Source organism: Cetorhinus maximus, chromosome 17 (assembly GCF_964194155.1).
Source record: "Cetorhinus maximus chromosome 17, sCetMax3.hap1.1, whole genome shotgun sequence".
Lineage (NCBI taxonomy): Eukaryota > Metazoa > Chordata > Chondrichthyes > Lamniformes > Cetorhinidae > Cetorhinus > Cetorhinus maximus.
The window spans coordinates 82,397,694-82,420,036 of record NC_135895.1 but is presented as its reverse complement, the minus strand read 5'-3'; the positions used below and the strand labels follow the sequence as shown (position 1 = coordinate 82,420,036).

General features: G+C 41.0%; 1 protein-coding gene across 12 annotated transcripts in view; it reads left to right on the top strand.

The window, feature by feature from the left end:
* ralgps2 (Ral GEF with PH domain and SH3 binding motif 2) overlaps positions 1 to 22,343 on the top strand; it is a 674,317-nt gene that overhangs the window by 170,411 nt on the left and 481,563 nt on the right. For all 12 annotated transcript variants that reach the window (XR_013579343.1, XM_078561532.1, XM_078561535.1 and 9 more), the window contains 2 exons: positions 5,713 to 5,820; positions 12,990 to 13,040. Coding sequence is in view for 11 of the 12 variants with exons in the window: in XM_078561532.1 (XP_078417658.1) it covers positions 5,713 to 5,820; positions 12,990 to 13,040 (159 nt within the window). In the remaining variant the exon portion in view is untranslated. The remainder of the gene's footprint in view (positions 1 to 5,712; positions 5,821 to 12,989; positions 13,041 to 22,343) is intronic.

Genomic DNA, 22,343 nt, shown 5'->3' with positions numbered 1-22,343 from the left:
TTATACTTTGCCCAAATTTTATCGTCATCTTGTTGCTTTTTCTTCAGGGATGCCTTTCCAAATGACTGCAATAAAGTGAAAGAAAAATAAAACTGAAGGAAAAGTTAGCTTTCACATTTAACCTTTGACATTCTTAGATCAAGAATTATGGAGGGCTTTCCACAGTTTGTCAATTCTGAAACATTTACACCAGCTTCTTAGGGACAACATGACAGTCCTGCAGACATTTAACTGTAGAAAAGGGAACAGACTCTTTCTCATGACTCTTCTATTTCTCTTTTTCCTCCCTTGAATCAATTTTCAATTTCTGATATTTGCAAACAACATCCTACTTTAATAATGACTCAACTGTGGCTCGATATATAATGTACTCTCAGTTGGTAAGAGTACTGCTTCATGGGAGCATGTACCGCTCTGACAATATTTTTGGGTTTGGTATGTTTCCATATTCATTTTTACGGATTGTTTATGTTATGGAATGTTATGTTACTCCCAATTCCTCTTCCAGAGCTTTAACCTCGCCAGGAGAAAGGGGCCTGTGCGTGGTCATAGTGGTGACCTCTCCCCTGACCATAATGGATGAGGATGGTTCTTCAGCATATCCTCCCATTCCCTTCAGTCCTGGACTTAGCCTGTCCTGTGGCACTGGCTCGTGTGGGTGAGGCGGAGTAGAGGGAGTAGCATTCTCTACCATCTTGTCCCAAAGAGGGCTGGGTCACCTCCTTTGGGGGCAGCAGCCACCTTCACTGGCTGATTTGTGTCCAAAGCTCTTGGATACACCTGGGACAGACTTGAGAATCGCTTATACCTCTGGATCATCAGAGATGTCCGGTTCACTCTCCACTGCAAAGTCTGATAAAACTTTGGCCACGCCTTTCATGGGGGCAGGATTCATGAATGATGGTGGAGGAGAAGTCGGACTCAACTGACATTAATTGTTGATGGCCTCCAGTATCAACAGTGCAGACTATCAGTCTCCCATTATATTGTAACAGAGAGGGAAAACCGCTTCTCCATAGAGGCTTGCTGGAGTCACTGGCAGTCTGGAGCTCCTTGCCCAGATACAACAGCAACTGGCCAAACTCTGTTACTAATTTGCATGACTTCTGTTATTCCCTCCATCCTTTCCAGCCGCTGCTCAATAGTGTTTGGGCTTGCCTGTAAAGGAGGAGGGGAAAAGCAGAGCTTGCTGTTGCTGCCAACCTGCACAGTGCACCTGTCGTTAGCCTTGGCGGGAATTGTTACCTTGGATGTGTTCCCAGATATTATAAGAATGAGGGAGCAACTCGTCCCAGGGTTTTGTCTTGGTGTCATAAATGCTCAATGTACTATGGCCTAATGGCTGGAGACAGCTCAAGAAGAGGCTTTTGGGGGAAACAAAAACAGTCCCCCATGTTCCTGAAACAATCATGAAGCACCTCTGCGAATATGCTCAGGCTTTCGGTAGGGTCCTGCTTGGTGTTAACCAGGACTTGGTGAAAGTCAATGTTCTGTTCCCCTTGGGCTCCTCTTAGATCAACCTGTATTTCCTTGAGCCATTCCAAAATTCCAAATTTCAACATTCCAAAATATCTCAGCCCATTTTGTGTCTTAACTCTGGAGAGCATATTGCTAGGAGGCCCTGTTTAAGGTCATCCTTCTCTTACTCCAGGTGTAAGATTTTAAAAATTTCCCATTTCGGTGTGAGGAAAAGTGGGTATGGGAAATGTGGTGTATAGAAGCCAGGTGTATTCGTAACCCATAAACCTGATTATGGAAAAATGACCCAAACCCAAAGCTATTTGCAGACTGCTATATGCTCCCATGAAGCAATCTTTTTACAAACTGTGAGCATACTGCATACCTATACACCTCGCCGTGGAAAAGTGGCCTGTGTGTGGTTGTGGTGCTAACCTCTTCCCTGACCCATGTGGATGAGGCTGGTTCCTCAGTGTTCCTCCTGCCCTTCAGTTTTGACCTTAGCCTGTCCTGTGGGACTGACTCGTGTAACCACACACCATCGGTATTCCCTCATTGCATGGAAGAGGTGAGCAGAGGGATAGAGTTCTCTACTATCTTGTCCCAATGAGGGCTGCTCTAGTTTTGGAGACAGCAGCAGCCGCTACCTGCTGCTGGCTGATTTATGCATAAATCTCTCCGATTTAGCAAAATACGGAGCGTGGTCTGCTTCAGACGAGGCAACAGTTTGTTGCCTAAGTAACTCCTTCAAAGCCCCCCTTGCATCTTCTAACTTGTCACTTAGTATTTTCTGCCTGTAACTCAATATTTTGTACCAGTGTTGGTCTCGTTTTCTCCTTGTATGACAAGCTCTGTCACGTGCTTCTTGTTCTCAGCATAACTGATTGCGCAGCATAGCAATGCTTTCCTGCCAATCACTTTCTCTTTGTAATTTATCTACCTGTTGTGTCCTCGACCCTACCCTGAGGAATTCCTGCAGTGATGTCCTTTCCAACTACCACAACCATCTTCCGTTGCGCTTGATATGACTCCAACCAGTGGAGATTTTATCCTTCCTATTCCCATTGACTCCAGTTTTGCTAGGGCTCCTTGATGCCATATTTGGTCAAATGCTGCCTTGCTGTCAAGGGTAGCCACTCTCATCTCAAATCTGGAGTTCAGCTTTTTTGTTCATGTTTGGACCAAGGCTTTAATGAGGTTATGAACTGAGTGGCCCTGGCACAACCCAAACTGAGTGTCAGTGAGCAGGTTATTGCTGAGTAAGCACCGCTTGATAGCCCTGTTGATAACACCTTCCATCATTTTACTAAAGTGACAGGCTGAAGTCAGCATAGATCACTTGAAAACACTTGTACCTGTCCGAAGTGGTTTTTGCCTTTAGAGAGCGTTTATACACCTTTTTCCTCCTGTTTAACCTTTACTCAGACAGTTGGTTTACACCTGTGTCATGGGAACCCACCTTATCAGGCTTTAGCAATGTCTTGTTGCAGAGCCAGTGCTAGAGTCATGTCCTTATCAGAAATAACAGGCCTAAACTATCCTGTGTTTGTTGGTCCAGCAGGCTGCTGTGGGAATGGTGGAAGAAATGAACAAATATTTTGCTTCTATGTTGGCTGTAGAGGAATCAAAAAACATTCCAGTAATAGCTGCAAATCAGGAGGTGAATGGGAGAAAGGAACTTGGTGAAATTGAAATCACAAGGGGAATGTCAAATTGATGGACCTGCAGGCTGGCAAGTCTTTGGGTCCCGATGAACTACATCCTAGGGTTTTAAAAGAGGTGGCTAATGATGGAGTCGATGTACTGATAATTTTCCAAAATTCGCTAGATTTTGGAAAGGTTCCGTCAGATTGGAAAGTAGCAAATTCAAGAAAGGAGGGAGACAGAAAACAGGAAATTATAGACCAGTTAGCTTGACATCTGTCGGGGGGAAGTTATTAGAATCAATTATTAAGGAGGTTATAGCTGGGCACTTAGAAGAGCTTAAGGCAATCGGGAAGAGACAGCATGGTTTTGTGAAAGGAAAATCATGTTTAACCAATTTATTGGAGTTTTTTGAAGGAGTAACATGTGCAGTGGATAAATGGAAGCCTTTAGGCATTTGATAAGGTGCTACATCAAAGATTTACAGAAAATTAAAGCGTATGGTGTAGGGGGTAACATATTAGCATGGATAGAAGATTGGCTGGCTGGCAGAAAGCAGAGAGTATGCATAAATGGGTCTTTTCCTGATTGACAGGATGTGATGAGTGGAGTCCTAGAGGGGTCTGTACTGGGGCCTCAACTTTTTATGATTTACATCAATGACTGAGATGAGGGGAGTGAAGACATGGCAGCTAAATTTGCAGATGACACACAGATGGGTAGGAAAGTATGTTGTGAAGAGGACATGAGGTTGCAGATGGACATAGGTTGAGTGAGTGGGCAAAGATCTGGCAAATGGAGTTTAATGTGGGAAAATGTAAAGTTGTTCACTTTGACAGGAAGAACAAAAAAGCAGAGTATTACTTAAGTGGAGAACGGCTACATAATTCTGAGGTACAGAGGGATCTAGGTGTTCTAGTATGAGTCACAAAAAGTTAGTATGCAGGTACAGCAAGTAATTAAGAAGGCTAATGGAATGCTATCCTTTGTTATGAGAGTGATTGAACATGAAAGTAAGAATGTTATGCTTCAGTTATACAAGGCATTGGTGAGACCGCACTTCGAATACTGTATGTAGTTTTGGTCTCCTTATTTAAGGAAGGATGTAAATGCATTGGAGGCGGTTCAAAGGAGGTTTACTAGATTGATACCTGGAAGGAGCGGGTTGTCTTCTGAGGAAAGGTTGGGCAGACTGGGCTTGTTTCCACTGGAGTTTAGAAGAGTGAGGGGTGATTTGATTGAAGTATACAAGATCCTGAACGGTCTTGACAAGGTGGACTTCGAAAAGATGTTTCCTCTTGTGAGTGAGTCCAGAACTAGGGGGCACTGTTTTAAAATTAGGGGTCGCCCTTTTAGAACACAGATAAGGAGAAACTTTTGCTCTGAGGGTTATGCGACTTTGGAACACACTGCCTCAGAAGGTGGTGGAGGTAGGGTCATTGAATATTTTTAAGGCAGATGTAGATAGATTCTTGTTAGGCAAAGCAATCAAAAGTTATCGGGGTTAGATGGGAATGTGGAAATCAAAATATAAGATCAGCTATGATCTTATTGAATGGTGGACCAGGCTCGAGGGGCTGAATGTTCTACTCCTGTTCGTATTGCTTATGTTCCTATGTTTTTTCTTCATAAGAGAGAGAGCGAGCTATTTCTATAATATTCAATACACCTGTTAAGATTTTATAAGGTTTATAAGACAGTGATACCTGGAGAGTGATGGAGCTGCAACAACACTAAAGAAACTCTACATTATCCAGAGTCCATTTGATTTGTGCATCTGTGATTTGCCTCAGTGCCCAGCCACTCCAACACCAGTGCTTTGTGGAGGCATTATGTAGTATCTACAGAATACTCTGCAGCAACTCATCAAGCTCCCTTTGACAACATCACCTGCCGGCCCCGTGCCATCCACCATCATGGATGAACAACAATCATGAGAATGTTGTTACCTGTAAGTTGCCCTCTTCAGGAGCAAGTTATTCAAGTTTGAACATTTACTGCTATTTCTTTATCACTGCTTGGTCACAATCAAGAAATTTCCTTCCCATCATTATTCTGGGAGCATCATCACCAGAAGGACCACAGTGGTTTAAGTCGAAGGCCCAGAAGGAATTGGCAATAAAAATGCAACTTTGCCAGCATCGCCCTCATCCTGAGAACTAGTACATTTTGAAAAAAAAACACCTTTAGAAAGCCATTGCTCAGACACCCCATTTCAAGATCAGCAAGGGTTTAATGCTTGCAAGGAGGAGGGGAAGGATTGCCAAAAAAAACCACTTCTTCTTGTTGATTCTGTAACCTCCACCCTCTATAAACTCCCATCTTCCAAGACTCTGGCACCCAAATCTTGTTCTGCACCAAGTCATGCTGTCCAGAATCCCACCAACATCTTCGTTAACCTTTATGGGTCCTTGCCCCAAATGCTTTGTAATTAAAATCATCACCTGAAATATTGATCCCTTCCATTTCTGAAACCTGGAACCTTTTCCAACCTTAATGTTTCACTTCTGTTTCCTCTGGTTTTCTGTTTTTGCTTCTTATACATTCCTGACTATGTTACCTGAAGAAGTTCTGATTTCCTCAGCTTACGAATGTATCTTATTCCTGCAGAGAAGTAGCAGCTCCGAGTCTCTGAGTGAGAAAGCTTCTAATGATCCCAAGAAAAGTTTTGATGCAGTGGTGTTTGATGTCCTGAAGGTGACGCCAGAAGAGTTTGCTGTGAGTATAGATGGTGATTAAATTCTGTTTGCAGTAGACCTATGAATTGTGTATAAAATTGCGAATTTAACAAGAGAAGTGCAATTAGTGTAATATTTTTGGTAATTACCAGTGTTATTTTAGAGTTGTTACATACATTGGGGCACTTTTACCTAATGGAAGGAAAATACAAAAGTTGTATGTGGGGTAGAACAGTGCTTTTTATTGATAGTACTCTTAAAATATATCTTCTTTTAAAAAGTAAATTGTTAAGGTTACCCCAGCCTGCCATTTTGGATCTCCTTCTCCAATGACATTAGCGGGGTAGGGGTTGCATGCTTATTTTATGCTAACTTTGACAACTTTGTTCATTTAAGTTATGAGGCAATTTGGGACTACCCTGGGGGCTGATCTAGAGACACTTGAATTCTTGGGGGTGGCAGTGGTGGTCAGGAAGGTGGGGCGGAGGGAGTGGTAAAAAGCAATTGAACTGCAGAATATTCTGCCATTATGTGTATTTTCTGGGGCATCAGTTTTGAAGCAAGTCTTGAAACATGCCTTCCCTTTAAAATGGAGATGCTCTGGAATCCAAATAATTATTTCCTGCCAGTGTCATAATTGGAATTGCCTGGGAGAAAGGACATCTTAAATGGCAGGATTTTATTAAAATAATAAAATGGGAAGTCTCTTTGAAGTCTCAAGGCATATTTTTTTGACTAAGTGCATGCATGCACACCTCTATTGTGTGCACGAGAGAGATTGAATCTCTGGTAATTTGAGCAACAGATTCTTAGTCCCTTTCTTGCCCCTTCAACAGAAAATACAGTAAATCCTTGTTTTGTTATGAACATTCATTAATCTTTTACATAAAATTACAGCAGCTGATTAGGAAAATAATGAAATGTAATCAGTACAAAACTTTTCTATAACTTGCTGTTTATTTATATTGAAGCATGTTGACCAACATGAGGTGGCGCCTTCAATTTTGCATTTTTTTAAACAGAAAAGGAATTTCATAATGAATTGACTTTTCTCCATTAACAAATGGTATTTTTGAGCTTTGTAATACTGTCAATCAAGGTCCTCAATGCTCTTTGTTGCAGCTGAAATTCCTCTTCAAATCAGAAAAGAGGCACAGCAGCATTTCTATTATACAGTTTCCAGAGACTTCATAATTTCCTCATCTGACCCAAATACTGTTCATCTTTGTATAAATTTTAGAATCTCTGAAAATCTGAATTCTGCAGACTCTTTTTAGAAAAGGTTGAACTCCTGTTAAGTTGGATGCTCTTTTGGAGGCAAAACGTTTTGTAATTTAATCAAACACAATCTGGCTTCATGTGAAATTGCATGCCTTTCCACTCTTTGTTTCCATCAGCTCATTTAAGCGTTGAAGCAGGGCCTGGTCATCAGCATATTTTTTTGTCTAATCTCTGATTCTCAAGTGCAAACTCAGAGATTGCAACAGTTTCATGTACTGAAGCTTCTGATTTTTTATATGTGGTGTACAGTTATATAATTCAGTCATCTTCCCAAAATTTAGATCCTCTGTTACCTTGCCCAGTGGTGATCCTGTATTTGTGAGCTGTGAAAAGTGAATGATGGCAGGACGTTTAACCACAGATGACACCACAGCTGAATCTGTTCTGTTCTGACCTGGTGTCCAATCTCATGCACTGTTGAAGCAGGATTCTTTGGATGGCAACTGATAGTGGGAACCCTGGCTAATAGTTCCATCATTAGCCCAGCCACATTGAGTCACAGTGGGGGACTCCAACTGCTTCCCAAATTGATACCTTATAACTTAGCACCACACTTGTGTTTTTCTATCTGATTTTTAAAAAAAAGTCTAAGTGTTCTACTGGTCAATCTTGAAATTGCACGGGTTGGATTTTATAGGCCACCCGTGGGTGGGAAAGCCAGTCGGTGGACCTGTATGGTCAGGCGCCATGCGATTGGCCCGCCTGCTCCAGCACAATTTTTCAAGCAGCAGGGGAGACATCGGGTGGGCCGCCAGCCTTTGGCCCATTTGAGGCCCTTAAGTGGATAATTAGGGCCTCATGCCACCATCCCTACGATTTAATGGGTGGTGGGAGAGATCCATGCCTAATACAGAGAATGACAGGTTTGTCCCTGCAGCTGCTGGCCAGTGAAGGGGGTATGCCTCCTTTCTGAGTCCCCAGTGCCAATTGGATGGCCTACCCCACCCACCTTTCTGGGGCCTGCCAGCGGGGCCTGTCGAGGTCCCTGGCTTATCTGGATGTCATAGCATCTCCTGGGCCTCAGTAGTAAAGGCAGTGGCCACTGCTCCTGGAGATGCTGCCAACACTGCAGAGCAGCTGCTCTCTGATTTGCCGACAGCTTCATGAGGCAGGACTTTCTCCTGAAGAGCGGCAGAGGTCTCGCCTCTTAATAATTAAAAATCCACCCACCAAAAAACTAAAGTGGGACACACCCCTGTCATTTGCACTGGGTTGCTGGAAGCCTGCTCTCAGCGCATAATCCATCTCAATGTCTCTGTCGACATGGTATATAATCAAAATAAGCCTAATAGATTGCAATTCCTTGAAGAAATTACACACAATTGGGGGAATACTTTCAGACAAAAGGCATCAATGTAAGGTTCAGTTGATTAATATTTTGCTGCACTTGTGAACTTGCTGCCAGTATAGAACATTAAATGTTCAGTTTGGTATCCTGATGGCATTTCTCTTAAACTTCAATTTTTAAAAAATTGTCCCAGTGGAAAACATTTTACATTGCAAGGTGAAATGCAGCACATTACCTTGTCATACATAAAGCAATTCTGATGCAATTTTTAAGTTCTGCCATTTATGTATATTACTCTGGTTGCGAAAGGAATCAAACTCAGCCAACGCCTTCTCGGTTTCAAATAACATTGCCTAATTACCCTCCCCACTCCCATACTCTGCATATGTTATTAAAATATTCCATTTTGGCTGTTGCTGCAGCAGCTGTTTTCTTCAGCTACAATACTTATTAAATCACAAAAATATTTTCCACTTCAGTCACCTCTTGCATTCACTTTTTCTTTAAAACTTTCCTTACAATGCACATGCCTGTGAATATAGTTTTTAATTTGTACATCAAGCATGCTGAGGTTTTGAATTGAATATCTGAAAATAATTGTTTGAAATTTATTTCAGTTGAATTGTACACCATTTATTATGTTTGGAAACTTTTTTTCGAATAACTCAGGTTTTCTAAAGCTCATTCTGTTGGGAACAAAAATCATATTGTACTTTGGAGTAATTAATAAATTTTGATACTAAAAATCCATTCCTTAAGTAGTATCTTCAGAAAAGATGTGTAATTATACTGAATATGTGAACTTATATCATCTAACGTTTTTACATTTTTTAAAAGTTGGTTAAAATGTTACTTGTTTATCACTTGAATTTAGTTGTACAACATTGATTTATGAAAGGGAAAAATCATGTTTAATAAACCTGTTGGAGTTTTTTGAGGATTTAACTAGCAGAATAGATAAGGGGGAATTGGTGGGTGTGGTATATTTGGATTTTCAGAAAGCTTTTGATCAGATCTCACATAAGAGGTTAGTAAACAAAATTAGTGCACATGGGATTGGGGGGAATATACAGGCATGGATTGAGAACTGGTTAATGGACAGAAAACAGAGTAGGAATAAATGGGTCATTTTCAGGTTGGCAGGCTGTGAATTGGGGTCCTGTAAGGATCAATACTTGGGCCTCAGCTATCCACAATCTATATCAATGATTTGGGTGTGGGGATTAAATGTAATATTTTCAAGTTTGCAGATGAGACAAAACTAGGTGCAAGTGTGAGTTGTGAGGAAGGTGCAAAGATGCTTCAAGGGGATTTCACTTCTAAGCGAGTGGGCAAAAATTTGGCAGATGGAATACAATGTGGAGAAATGAAAGGTTATCCACTTTGGTAGGGAAATACACTGCATTTCTGAAATGGTGAGAGGCTGGGAAGTGTTGAACTTCTCAGTAAAGAAATTCTAGCTCATCTCAGTCCCAAGTGGTTTACCTCTTATTTTGAGACTGTGTCCCCTGGTTCTGGACTCCCCAGCCAAGCAAGCATGCTTCCTGCATCTACCCTGTTGAGCCCTTTAAGAATTTTGTGTGTTTGAACGAGATCACCCCTCAGTCTTCTAAATTCCAGAGAATAAAGGCCCAGTCTATTAAATCTTTCCTCGTCGGACAGTCCCTTCATCCCAGGAATTAATTTAGTGAACCTTCATTGCACTTCTCCCATGGCAAATATATCTTTCCTTAGATAAAGAGATTAAAACTGCACACAATACTCCAGCCGAAGTAAATTCCTTCAGATTACTTCCTAGTTTCTGGCAATAAGTAACATAATAACTTAAGACATCAACATGCTTACTGAAGATTTGGTGTTCACATTCATGTTTACGGTTGATGCTTGATCACTCCAATTTTCACCAGCACCTCTCTCCCATTTCCTTCTACTCTATCTTCGTTCCATTCTGACTTGTCACAACAATTTAACTTCCAAATTTGTGCCAATGATGGTTAATGTTACTTTTCTGCCACTACTCTGCAGCTGGTGAGCCAGACCTTTTTTCAAACTGAACGTCAGTCAGATAGAAGCCATTCTGGCTCCTAATTGAAATCTGATGCCTCCGGAAGCCCCCAGCATCATAGATGCCAGTCTTCAGCCAATTTGATTCACTCCACATGATACCAAGAAACGGCTGAAGGCACTGAATAGTGCAAAGGCTATGGACCCTGGCAATATTCCGGCAATAGTACTAAAGACTTGTGCTCCAGAACTTGCTACGCCCCTGGTCAAGTTGTTTCAGTACAGCTATAACATTGCCATCTACCCAACAATATGGACAATTGCCCAGGTATGTCCTGCACACAAAAAGCAGGATAAATCCAACCCAACCAATTATCGCCTCATCAGTCTACTCTCGATCATCAGTAAAGTAATGGGAGGGGTCATCAACAGTGCTATCAAGTGGTACTTGCTTAACAATAACCTGCTTATTGACGCCCAGTTTGGGAATAGCCAGGTCCACTCTGACCTCATTGCAGCCTTGGTTCAAACATGGACAAAACAGCTGAACTCCCGAGGTGAGGTTAGAATGACTACCCTTGACATCAAGACTGTATTTGACCGAGTGTGGCATCAAGGAGCCTTAGCAAAACTGGGGCCAATGGGAATCAGGGGGAAAACTCTGGTTGGAGTCATACCTAGCACAAAGGAAGATGGTTGTGGTTGTTGGAGGTCAGTCATCTCAGCTCCACGATATCAGTGCAGGAGTTCCTCAGGGTAGTGCCCTCGGCCAAACCATCTTCAGTTGCTTCATCAATGACCTTCCTTCCATCATAAAGTCAGAAGTGGGCATGTTCTCTAATGATTGCACAATGTTCAGCACCATTCGCGACTCCTTACATACTGAAGCAGTCCATGTCCAAATGCAGCAAGACCTGGACAATATCCAGGCTTGGCTGACAAGCTGCAAGTAACATTTGCACCACACAAGTGCCAGGCAATGACCATCTCCAACAAGAGAGACTCTAACTGTCACCCCCTTGACGGTTCAGTGGCATTACCGTCCCCCACTATCAACATCCTGGGGTTACCATTGACCAGACTCTGAACTGGACTATCCATATAAATACTGTGGCTACAAGAGCAGGTTAGAGGCTAGGAATCCTGTAACGAGTAACTCCCCTCCTGACTCCCCAAAGCTTATCCACCATTTACAAGGCACAAGCCAGGAGTGTGTTGGAATACTCCCCACTTGCCTGGATGAGTGCAGCTCCCACAACACTCAAGAAGCTTGACACGGTCCAGGATAAAGTAGCCTGCCTGATTGGCACCACATCCACAAACATTCATTCCCTCCACCATCGACACACAATAGCAGCAGTGTGTACCATCTATGAGATGCTCTGCAGGAATTCACCAAGGCTCCTTAGACAGCGCCTTCCAAACCCACAATCACTACCATCTAGAAGGACAAGGTGCAACAGGTAGATGGGAACACCACCACCTGGAAGTTCCCCTCCAAGTCACTCACCATCCTGACTTGGAAATATATCACCGTTGTTCCTCCACTGTTGCTGGGTAAAAATCTTGGCACTCCCTTCCTAATAGCACTGTGGGTGCGCCTGCACTACATGGACTGCAGCGGTTCAAGAAGGCAGCTCATCACCACCTATAAATGATGGCCCAGCCAGCGAAGCCCACATCTTGTGAATTAATAGAAAAAAAGGTACTTGATTCCATTGCTCGAACTTGGATGTCCTTGTTCATGAGCCACTGAAAGCTAACATGTAGGTAGAGCAAGCAATTAAGAAGGCAAATGCTATGTTGGCCTTTATTACAAGAGGATTTGACTATAGGAGTAAAGATGTCTTATTGCAATTATATCGGGCCTTGGTGAGACTGCACCTGATTTATTGACTGCAGTTTTGACCTCCTTACTTAAGGAACGATATATTAGCCATGGAGGGAGTGCAGCAAAGGTTCCCTAAATTAATTCTTGGGATGGAGGGTTTTTCCAAAGAGGAAAGATGAAATAGACTGGGCCTTTAATCTCTGGAGTTTAGAAGAAGGAGAGGTGATCTCATTGAAACATACCAAATCCTTACGGGGCTCGTCAGGGTAGATGCAGGAAGGATGTTTCTCCTGACAATGGGTCTAGAACCAGGGGACAAAGTCTTAGAATAAGTGGTAAGCTATTTAGGACTGAGATGAGGAAGAATTTCTTTACTTAGGGGGTGGTGAATCTTTGGAATTCTCTGCCCGAGAGGGCTGTGGAGGCTCAATCATTGAGTATGTTCAAGACTTGAGATTTATAGATTTCTACATATTAAAAACAACAAGGGATATGGGAATAGCGCAGGAAAATGGTGTTGAAGTAGAAGATCAGCCATGATCTCATTGAAAGGTGGAGTGGGTTCGAAGGGCTGAATGGACTTACTCCTCCCGTTTAATATGTTCTTATGTTCTTAACATTAATTTCACTAATTCTAATAACATATGTGTACTGACTATTATTAGTCCATTTTGTAAGTTTTCATATTTTCGCCAAATACAACGCAATCGAAAAACTTATTTTTAGTTTTACAATGTTCAAAAAAAACTCAAGTTTGGTGAATTACACAGTTAAATTGCAATAACTGATGTTTGTTTTCTTTCAGAGTCAGATAACACTAATGGATGCACCAGTTTTTAAAGCTATTCAGCCTGAAGTAAGTTCCTTCAGATTACTTCCGAGTTCCTGGCAATAAGCAATGTAATAACTTTTGACATCAACATACTTACTGAAGATTTGGTATTCACAGCTGTGTTTACGGTTGATGCTTAATCACTGCAACTTCCTCCAACATCTCTCTTCCATTTCCTTCAACTCTTATCTTAATTTCACTCTGACTTGTCCCAACCGTTTAACTTCCAAATATGTGCCAATTATGGTTAATGTTACCTTTCTGCCACTACCCTGCAGCTGGTGAGCCAAAGCTTTTTTCAAACTGAATGTTGGTCAGGTAGAAGCCATTCTGCCTGAAATCTGATGCCTCAGCTAATTGATTCCATTGCTCTTTGCTAGCTCCTCAAACAGCTAAACCTGATAGTATGCAATCTTAGCCTCTCAACCCTGAACAGAACTTCAAGTTCTGAACTTAAGACCATAAGAAGTAGGCCATTCGACCCATCGAGTCTGCTCCGCCATTCAATGAGATCATGGCTGATTTGATAATCCTCAACTCCACTTTCCTGCCTTTTCCCCATAACCTTTGAATCCCTTACTGATTAAAAATCTGTCTATCTCAGCCTTGAATATAATTAACGACCCAGCTCCTATAGCCCTCTGCTGTAAAGAATTCTACAGATTAACTACTCTCTGAGAAAAGAAATTCCTCCTCATCTCTGTTTTAAATGGGTGATCGCTTACTCTGAGATTATGCCCTCTGGTCCTAGACTCTCCCACAAGGGAAAACAACCTCTCAGCATCCACCCTGTCAAGCCCCCTAAGAATCTTATATGTTTCAATAAGGTTGCCTCTCATTCTTCTATACTCCAATGAGTACAGGCCCACCCTACACAACCTCTCCTCATAAGAAAATCCCTCCACCAGGGATCAACCTAGTGAACCTTCTCTGGACTGCCTCCAATGCCAGTACACCTTTCCTTAGATAAGGGGACCAAAACTGTTCACAGTATTCTAGGTGTGGTCTAACTAGTGCCTTGTATAGTTTTGGCAAGACTTCCCTATTTTTATACTCCATTCCCTTTGAAATAAAGGCCAACATTACATTTGCCTTCCCTAGTACCTGTTGAACTTGTATGCTAGCTTTTTGGGATTCATGCACAAGGACCCCCAAATCCCTCTGCAGCTTTCTGCAGTCTTTCTCCATTTAAATAATATTCAGATCTTCTATTCTTCCTGCCAAAGTGCATAAGCTCACATTTTCCAACATTATATTCCATCTGCCAAGTTTTTGCCCACTCACTTAACCTGTCTATATCCCTCTGAAGACTCTTTGTGTCATCCTCACCACTTGCCTTCTGACCTATTTTTGTGTCATCTGCAAACTTGGCGATAGTATGTTCATTTCCCTCATCTAAGTCATTAATATATATTGTAAATAATTGTGGCCCCAGCAGTCATCCATGTGGCACTCCACCAGTTACAGGTTGCCATCCTGAAAATTGCCTCCGTTTCCCAACTCTCTGTCTTCTATTAGTTAGCCAATCTTCTCCCGATGATTATATACTACCCCCAATACCATATGAGCTCTTATCTTATGAAGTAGCCTTATGTGCGGTACCTTATCGAACGCCTTTTGGAAACCCAAATATATTAAGTTCCCCTTTATCTATCCTGCTTGTTACCTCCTCAAAGAATTCTAATAAATTTGTTAGGCATGATTTCCCCTTTATGAAGCCATGCTGACTCTGCTTGATTATATTATGCATTTCTAAATGTTCTGCTATTACATCCTTTATAATAGACTGTAACATTTTCCCAATGACGGATGTTAAGCTAACTGGCCTATAGTTACCTGTTTTTTTTGTCTCCCTTTTGGAATAAGGGTGTTATATAGGCAGTTTTCCAATCCTCTGGGATTCTTGGAAGATTACTACCAGTGCATCCACTATCTCTACAGCTACTTCTTTTAATGTCCTAGGATGCAACCCATCGGCCCCAGGGGACTTATTGGCCTTTAGCCCCATTCGTTTCCCTAATACTTTTTCTCTAGTGATAGTTATTGTATTTATTTCCTCCCCACCCCCCGCCCCCCTTTTCCCCTTAATTATTTAGTATTTTTGGAATGCTATTAGTGTCTTCTACCATGAAGACTGATGCAAAGTGTTTATTCAACTCCTGCTGTTTCCTGGTTCTCCAATATTATTTCCCCAGCTTCATTCTCTAAGGGGTCTATGTTCACTTTAGCCTCTCTCTTCCTTTTTATATATTTAAAGAAGCTCTTACTGCCTGTTTTTATATTACTTGCTAGTTTACCCTCAAAGTTTATTTTTTCCCTCATTATTTTTTTGATCATCTTCATTTGGTTTTTAAAACTTTCCCAATCCTCTGGCTTACCACTCATCTTTGGTAACTTGGTTACAAGGAATACCTACACCTATCTGCTTAATGTTACTTATTTACATCACTGTTTCATTCTAACTGCTACAACAACTTTATTCATTTTATATAGGAGCATAGAAAAATTCATGGATGATATAAGACCAAGGTCCATTGAGTTTGCCTTCCTAGGAGTCACATGATACCCTAATAGTCACATGATACCATAATAATGGAGTTGTTTACTACCATGATAATCTCTATCAAATAGTTATGCAATAGACCCAGATATGAGGCAAAGCAAGCACAATGATGGAAAACTTTGGAAATCATACTTCTAAAGTCACCTGGTCTCTCAAATGTGCTATATTTTGGATAATTATCTCAAGTTTTCAGATTATGCCTCTGTGAAATAAGTGTTTTCTCTATAAAAAGTATTATAAAAAAGCAAATTGCTCTTCATCACATCAAGGCTTGATTTCTTCATGGCCTCCTTAGAGGATTCACAAGCTAATCCTACATTAATGTCGTCTTGCAAAATCTGTTATATCAAATATCAGCACCCACATACCTATTACTGTTGCTGGCACTGTTGAGTTAGATACATTTATTCTCATTTTCATAGCTACGCTGCATGCTTTCTCTGCAATCTTTCTAGCCTAATATCCTAGATCCTTCTGTTCTTATAACTTTAATGTTCTACTGTGCTGTATGCTCTCACCAATTCACTCTACTGTCAGTGACAGATCTTTCAGCCACTATGCAGTCCTCAAAAATTCTTCAACCTCTCCTAAAAGCATTCTCAAAATCTATTATTTTTAGCAGGTAAATTCTCCAACTTTTCTAGCTCTTGTGAACCGTGATGTGTCAGCATGTTATCTAGCCAGAGGTCATCGTAGCTAAAGCTTAATCTGTGCTATGTCGCATTCAAATAAGGTACACTTGTATCTGGGGTCATTGCATAACAATTAGAAGTGAGTGCATTGATTGATTTGTGTTTGTTTTTAATTGTCCTCCTTAATCCAGGGATGCTGATACTGGTAACTGGACCAAGTCGCTCTTCTAGCACAGTCAATGCTGCATATCAGTGGGATTAAAAATCATTTTATTTGCAGTTAGATATTTATGTTACTGCTTATCCAAGATTCACATTTAAATATACTGCAGAACATAAACATTTATTTTTAATTTGGTAGAGAAATAGGCAACTTAAAATTTTTTAAAAAAAATTAATATATTTTAAGAATCAGGTTGGCCAGTAACTTTCAGCCTGTGATTTCCCACTGGCTATCTTTTCAGCTTTTCAAGACTGAAGAGAACTAAATTTTTGGTCTGTGGATTGTTGGCACAGAATGATATTAAGAAATGCTTCAACTACATAAGAAGCAGGTCGTGTGTTAAAGAACATTTGAAGGATGGGCTGTGTAGAAAGAAGAACCAGGAAATGATGCACTTGTTTAATTCTTTCTCAAATTAGAATTTAGGATATTGCTGATCCAGTTATTTTAGTTGACGAATTTATATTACATTATTGAAGTACATCAAAACAGGCCATTCGGCCCAGCTGGCCCATGCTGGCATTTATACTCTGCACAAGTCTTCTCTGACCCTTCTTCGTTCAACCCTATCGGCTTATTTGCTGTTCCTTTCTCCATCATGTGCTCATCTTGCTTCCCATTATCTACATCAATACTATTTGCCTCAACTTTCATGTGCGGGAGCATGCTGCACATTCTTATCACTCTTGGATCCTGGATTTTCTATTGAATTTGAGTGTTTATGGGAATTTATGCCAAACAGAAAAATACTGCAGTTGCTGGATGTCTGAAATAAAAACAGAAAGTGCTAGAAATACTCAGCAGGTCTGACAGCATTTGTGGGCAGAGAAACAGATGTTGAAGTTTTGAGTCAAATATGACTCTTCATTCTAAAATCTTAACATGGGGGTATTAGCTGGATCTGTATCACAAATTATTTTTTTGAGCATTTCCCATTGATCTTCTGTCATTTTACCCATTAACAGTTTCTGTCTCATTCCATTGAAGTCAGCCGTACCTAAATTTGGAATCTTTGTTGCTGTTCCATGGTTCTCCCTTTCAAACACTGTGAACTCAATCTATTATGATAGCTATTAGATAAATATTCATACACCGTCTGGCTCATTACCAAATCAAAAGTCAAATACCACTTGTTGGTTCTAGGACCTATTGCTTCAGAAAACTATTCTGGACACACCTACCCCATGTACCATTTTGACATGTGCTCGTGTACTTATCCCAATTTATGTAAAAGCTAAAATCTCCTTTGCTACCTGGTTGTCTAATCTCTGCATTTATGCAATCTACCACTTAACAACTGCTACACACTCCCACAACAGCCTTGAATCCTTTTGTATTTCTTTTCTCCCCACAAAGTCTCCACTGGTTGCTTATCTCTCGTTATCGTTGGAGTGATTTCATCTTAATCACTAAGACCCCGACTCCCATTTTCCCTATCTTGGCATTATCGTTGAAGTGATTTCATCTTAATCACTAAGACCCCGTCTCCCATTTTCCCTATCTTGGTTGGTAATCTTATACCTTAATGGATTTAGTTCACAGTCCCATCTGTCTTGCAAGCGATGTTTCAGCAATAACTGGTTTGCCATTCCCTTCAAGTTGAATTTGGGCCTGCAACTCATTCAGTTTCATCTTTATACTCCATATGTTTTTGGGGCCACAACCTAACCTTTAATGTTTTACTCTCGTGTTTTTTATTTCTTGCTCCAAATTTAGTTACTTGGCATCTTTTAGCTTTCCCTTTATCTCTGATCCCTAAAGCACAATTGCCAAATGTTACTCTCTCTTTCCTTTTGTTTGTTCTCAAACTATTATCTATACTACATTTTCCACCCAAGTCATCATCCCTACTTTAAATCGTTCAGCCATCTCTATTTATTCTTTCCACTTGGACCCTGGCCCTCACCGGTTCAGGTAGAGCCTGTACCAATCCTGGTGCCAGTATTCCATGAAATAGAACCCCACTTTCTCACACCACTTCTTCAGTCATGTATTCACCTCCCTAATCTGCTTATCCCTATGCCAATTTGCACATGTTTTTTTTGTGTTTGTGTATGCACATTCTTTCCCCTTTCCCTTGTTCTGTTTCTTCTTGAATGCTGTTCATCTACAATATCTTTTCATTCCTGGGAAAAGTTTTATACCTTAAACATCACCTGTCTCATTTTTTTTCAATAGACGTTGCCTGACCTGCTGATTTCTCCGGTGTTTTCTGTTCTTGTTTCCCATTACTGTTACTGGCGTTCAGATCAAACCATTCAAGACTGGAGTGTGAGCGTGTTTGTGGTTGGATTTGAAGTTGGTGAAACCATTGTAATTATGCAGCCTCACGAGTTCATGGCTTGAATTTGAAATGGCATGAAATTATTTAGAAATTACAAATAGCAACTGGCCATTTGACCCAAGTGAACATACCACTGTTGACATTTACTAAGCCATCAATTTCTTCCCACTCTACTCAATTTTAAATATCTCCATCAAATCCCCATAATCTACAATAACTAAAACAGCCCAAAGTTTTCAAATCTCTCTCTATATGTATTTTGAAAAAAGTTCAGATTGATTGCCTGACATTTACAAGTTGTCAAAGGCACAGTTAAACTTGAGACATCAGGGATATTTTTGAATTAATTAACATCATGGAATTTAGTTATGCTCACATCAGTTAGTGTTGCATGATCACCATTATATTTCCCATCAGACCATTTTTTGAAGATACAGTAAAGTCCCGGCATTCGTGGGGTGTACGTTCCTGCAAAATCTTGCAAACGGGGAACACGTTTTTGAATGGGAGTCAATTAGATAGATTCCAGTCATGAGAACGCAGTACTGGACTCTCCAGCAAAACTCTGGTGCAGCACCTGTATAGGACAGATGGGGGAGTCTCTGAGCAATACATTGATAAGATTTAAAATTGAATAGAGCCGTATTGCAGCTCTGGACCATGAAATTCTGACATTACTGGGTTAATTCCTTTGTTTGGGCTGCACTTCAGCCAAAACTATTTCATTCTCTGCTCTGTAATGGCTGCCGTCTCCCTGGGAAAAGAAGAGAGAGAAGAAACCGCGGGGAAGCGAACATTGCTCACGTGATGGGCAATGCTGTATACCAAGGACAAAGCACGGACAAGTGAAAATGGGAACAAGGAAGTCGCAAACAGCGGGACTTTACTATAAACTATTTTCTATTAGAACCCAAATTTGTGCTCTTTATTTCTTTTTTCCCATTTACTTGTTCCAAACTCTTGCTGGAGTATGGTTCAGGAGATGGTCAGAAGCCTCCAGTAGCTTCCAACTGGTCATTCTTTGTGTGTGTGTGTCTGGACATTAACTACCAGACTCTTAAACTTTTGAGCATATTGCAGCTGAATTTAATCCTAGAACTTGGGTGACATCTACACAAGTACAATTTTCAGCTATGGTCACTGAATGGGTATCAGCAACAAGAAGCTTGGCTAATAGTGCCCCTTCTTTTCCTCCTGACCCAGCTGTGACTGAGTCCAGTTGTCATGTTTAAAATGCTTTCCTAGCTGAGAAGAGCTACATCAGCATGGTTAGGGAATTGAATTGTATTTGGCATATTGCTCCCTTCATAGGCTGGGACATTGTGAAATTTCTTCTCCATTTTGTTATTGTGGAATGTGAAATTTAAGTTGAGACTTTTTTATATTTTCACATGAATTTATAAATACGCCCCTTATCAAATCACTAAAGGCAGATTTGTTAACAAGAGGATATTTGTTAACTGGAATTTATAGTAATATAAACAAATGACCATCTGAACAACTTTGGAGCAGAGTAAGCCAGATTGAGTTGTGCAGCTGTGTGCTGAATAACTTCCGCACATGCCATTGGACCTATCTATATTTTCTGTCTATACTTAGAATGATTTCTTAAATCAGTTTTAAGTTTGAGGTTATTGGTCTGCAGTGCTTAATTGTTGACAAAGAATCACAGAAATGTTATGACTCAAAAGGAGGCTATTTGGCCCATCTTGTCTGCACTAGCTCTCTGATTGAACAACTCACCTAGTTCCATTCTCCCACCTTCTCCCCATAACCTTGCATGTTCCTTCTTTTCAAATAATAGTCTTAATTCCCTTTTGAATGCTTCAATTGAACCTGCCTCCATCATACTCTCAGGCAGAGCGTTCCAGACCCTAACTACTTTCTGCATGAAAAAGTTTTTCTTCATATCCCTATTACTTATTTTGCTAATTAGATGAAATCTGTGCCTTCTCATTCTTGATCCTTCCACGAGTAGGTCCAGTTTCTCCCTATCTACTCTGTCCAGACTCCTCATGAATTTGAATACAGTAAAGACTCGCCATTTGCGGGGGTTATGTTCCCCCGAAATCTTGCAAACGGGGAACATGCTTTTGAATAGGACTCAATTAGATAAGTTCCATCCATGTGAGGATAGCATTGGTTTGGGCAGTATTGTGGTGTAGTACCTGTATACAACAGACAGGAAAGCCTCTGAGCAACACTGTACATTGGTGAAGATTTCAAATTGAATCGGGTACAGTATTAGTTCTGCTGAAAGATCTTTTGGTAAATGATATTTTTGGATGGATGGAAAGCAGAAGGCACAAAGGATTTAGGTATTATTTCAAGACAATGGTGTCACCACAATGACAATTAGGTATTTTGCCTGGACATATATATATATTTTAAAAATGCTGCGAGTATGGCTGGGATTTTTAATTCGGAGTTGGGAAGCTGCCCGCCAGTTCAGTTCAAGGTCCCATCCTTGCACGCTGTGTTCCTGACATGCCCAGCCAGATTTTCAGAGCCATACCAATTAATGGTAGGGAGGGGTTCCGCAGCGAGGATAGCAGTACGGCCATAGGGACGGAGGAGGGGGGTTGGGCAAGGGAAGATGAAGAGGAGCCCGGCCAGGGTGAAGCAGAAGAAGAAGCCAGGCGGGTGGAGGAAGGGCGGCACTGGCCGGAGGAAGCGGCGCCTGGAGGTTGGGCAGGTGACTCCGGAAAGTGGCCAAGGAGCTGGCGCCAGGCGCTAATCCAGCTGCCAGGCAGGAAGGTGAACAAGAGGCGGGAGCTGAGAGCATCCCTGAGGGAACCTGGCAAGGTGCAAAACTGTGAAGGAGGAAAACAAAAAAAAAATCATCCAATTAAGGATGGCAGCCAATGCCTCCGCAACTTCCACTCTCATTTCTTGCAGTATCTGTTGGTGCATCTCATCTGGTCCTGGTGCCTTATCAAATTTAAGTACAGATAACCTATTCAATTTTAAACCCTTGTAGTTTCCTACAATAAGTCCTTACTTAAAATTATAGTTGCGTTCCTGAAAATCAAGACTTTAAGTGAAATGACTTTAAGTGAATCACAGATTCCCGAAGGAATCAATGTTTGTTATGGCACAGCGTTTGGTAAATGCTGAGCTGCTCAAATCCCAGAGGGAAACTTGAAACAGCTGCCACAACTGTTTTTGCAATTCGCATTTTTAATTCAAGATGCATGCCTTGAATTCAGTAGTAATAAGTCCACCGAGCATTAGAGGTTTTTTTGCAAAGCTAAATTGAATATTTATTAATAAAAGAAATGATTTTAAGCACACACATAGGCCTACAAATTACTATTATGATAACTCCTAGCTCCCCAAATTAATCTCACTCCTGGTTACACCTCCGTTAAGGCAATAGTAATAACAAATAAATTTCAACAGACCCAGGCAAGGCACACAGTACCCTGGACAGTGATATTCACAGTGTGTTTTCTTAGCTTTGGTTCCTGTAGACAGCAACTCGATACCTTGAGGCTGGAGGCTTTTCACACTTGTTAGATCTTAAGAATTCCTTCTGCTTACACATAACCTCAGCTCCTTTATACATGTTTCACCCTTTTTAATGTAAATCCCATTTTCCAATATGTCTTTGCAACTTCACTTT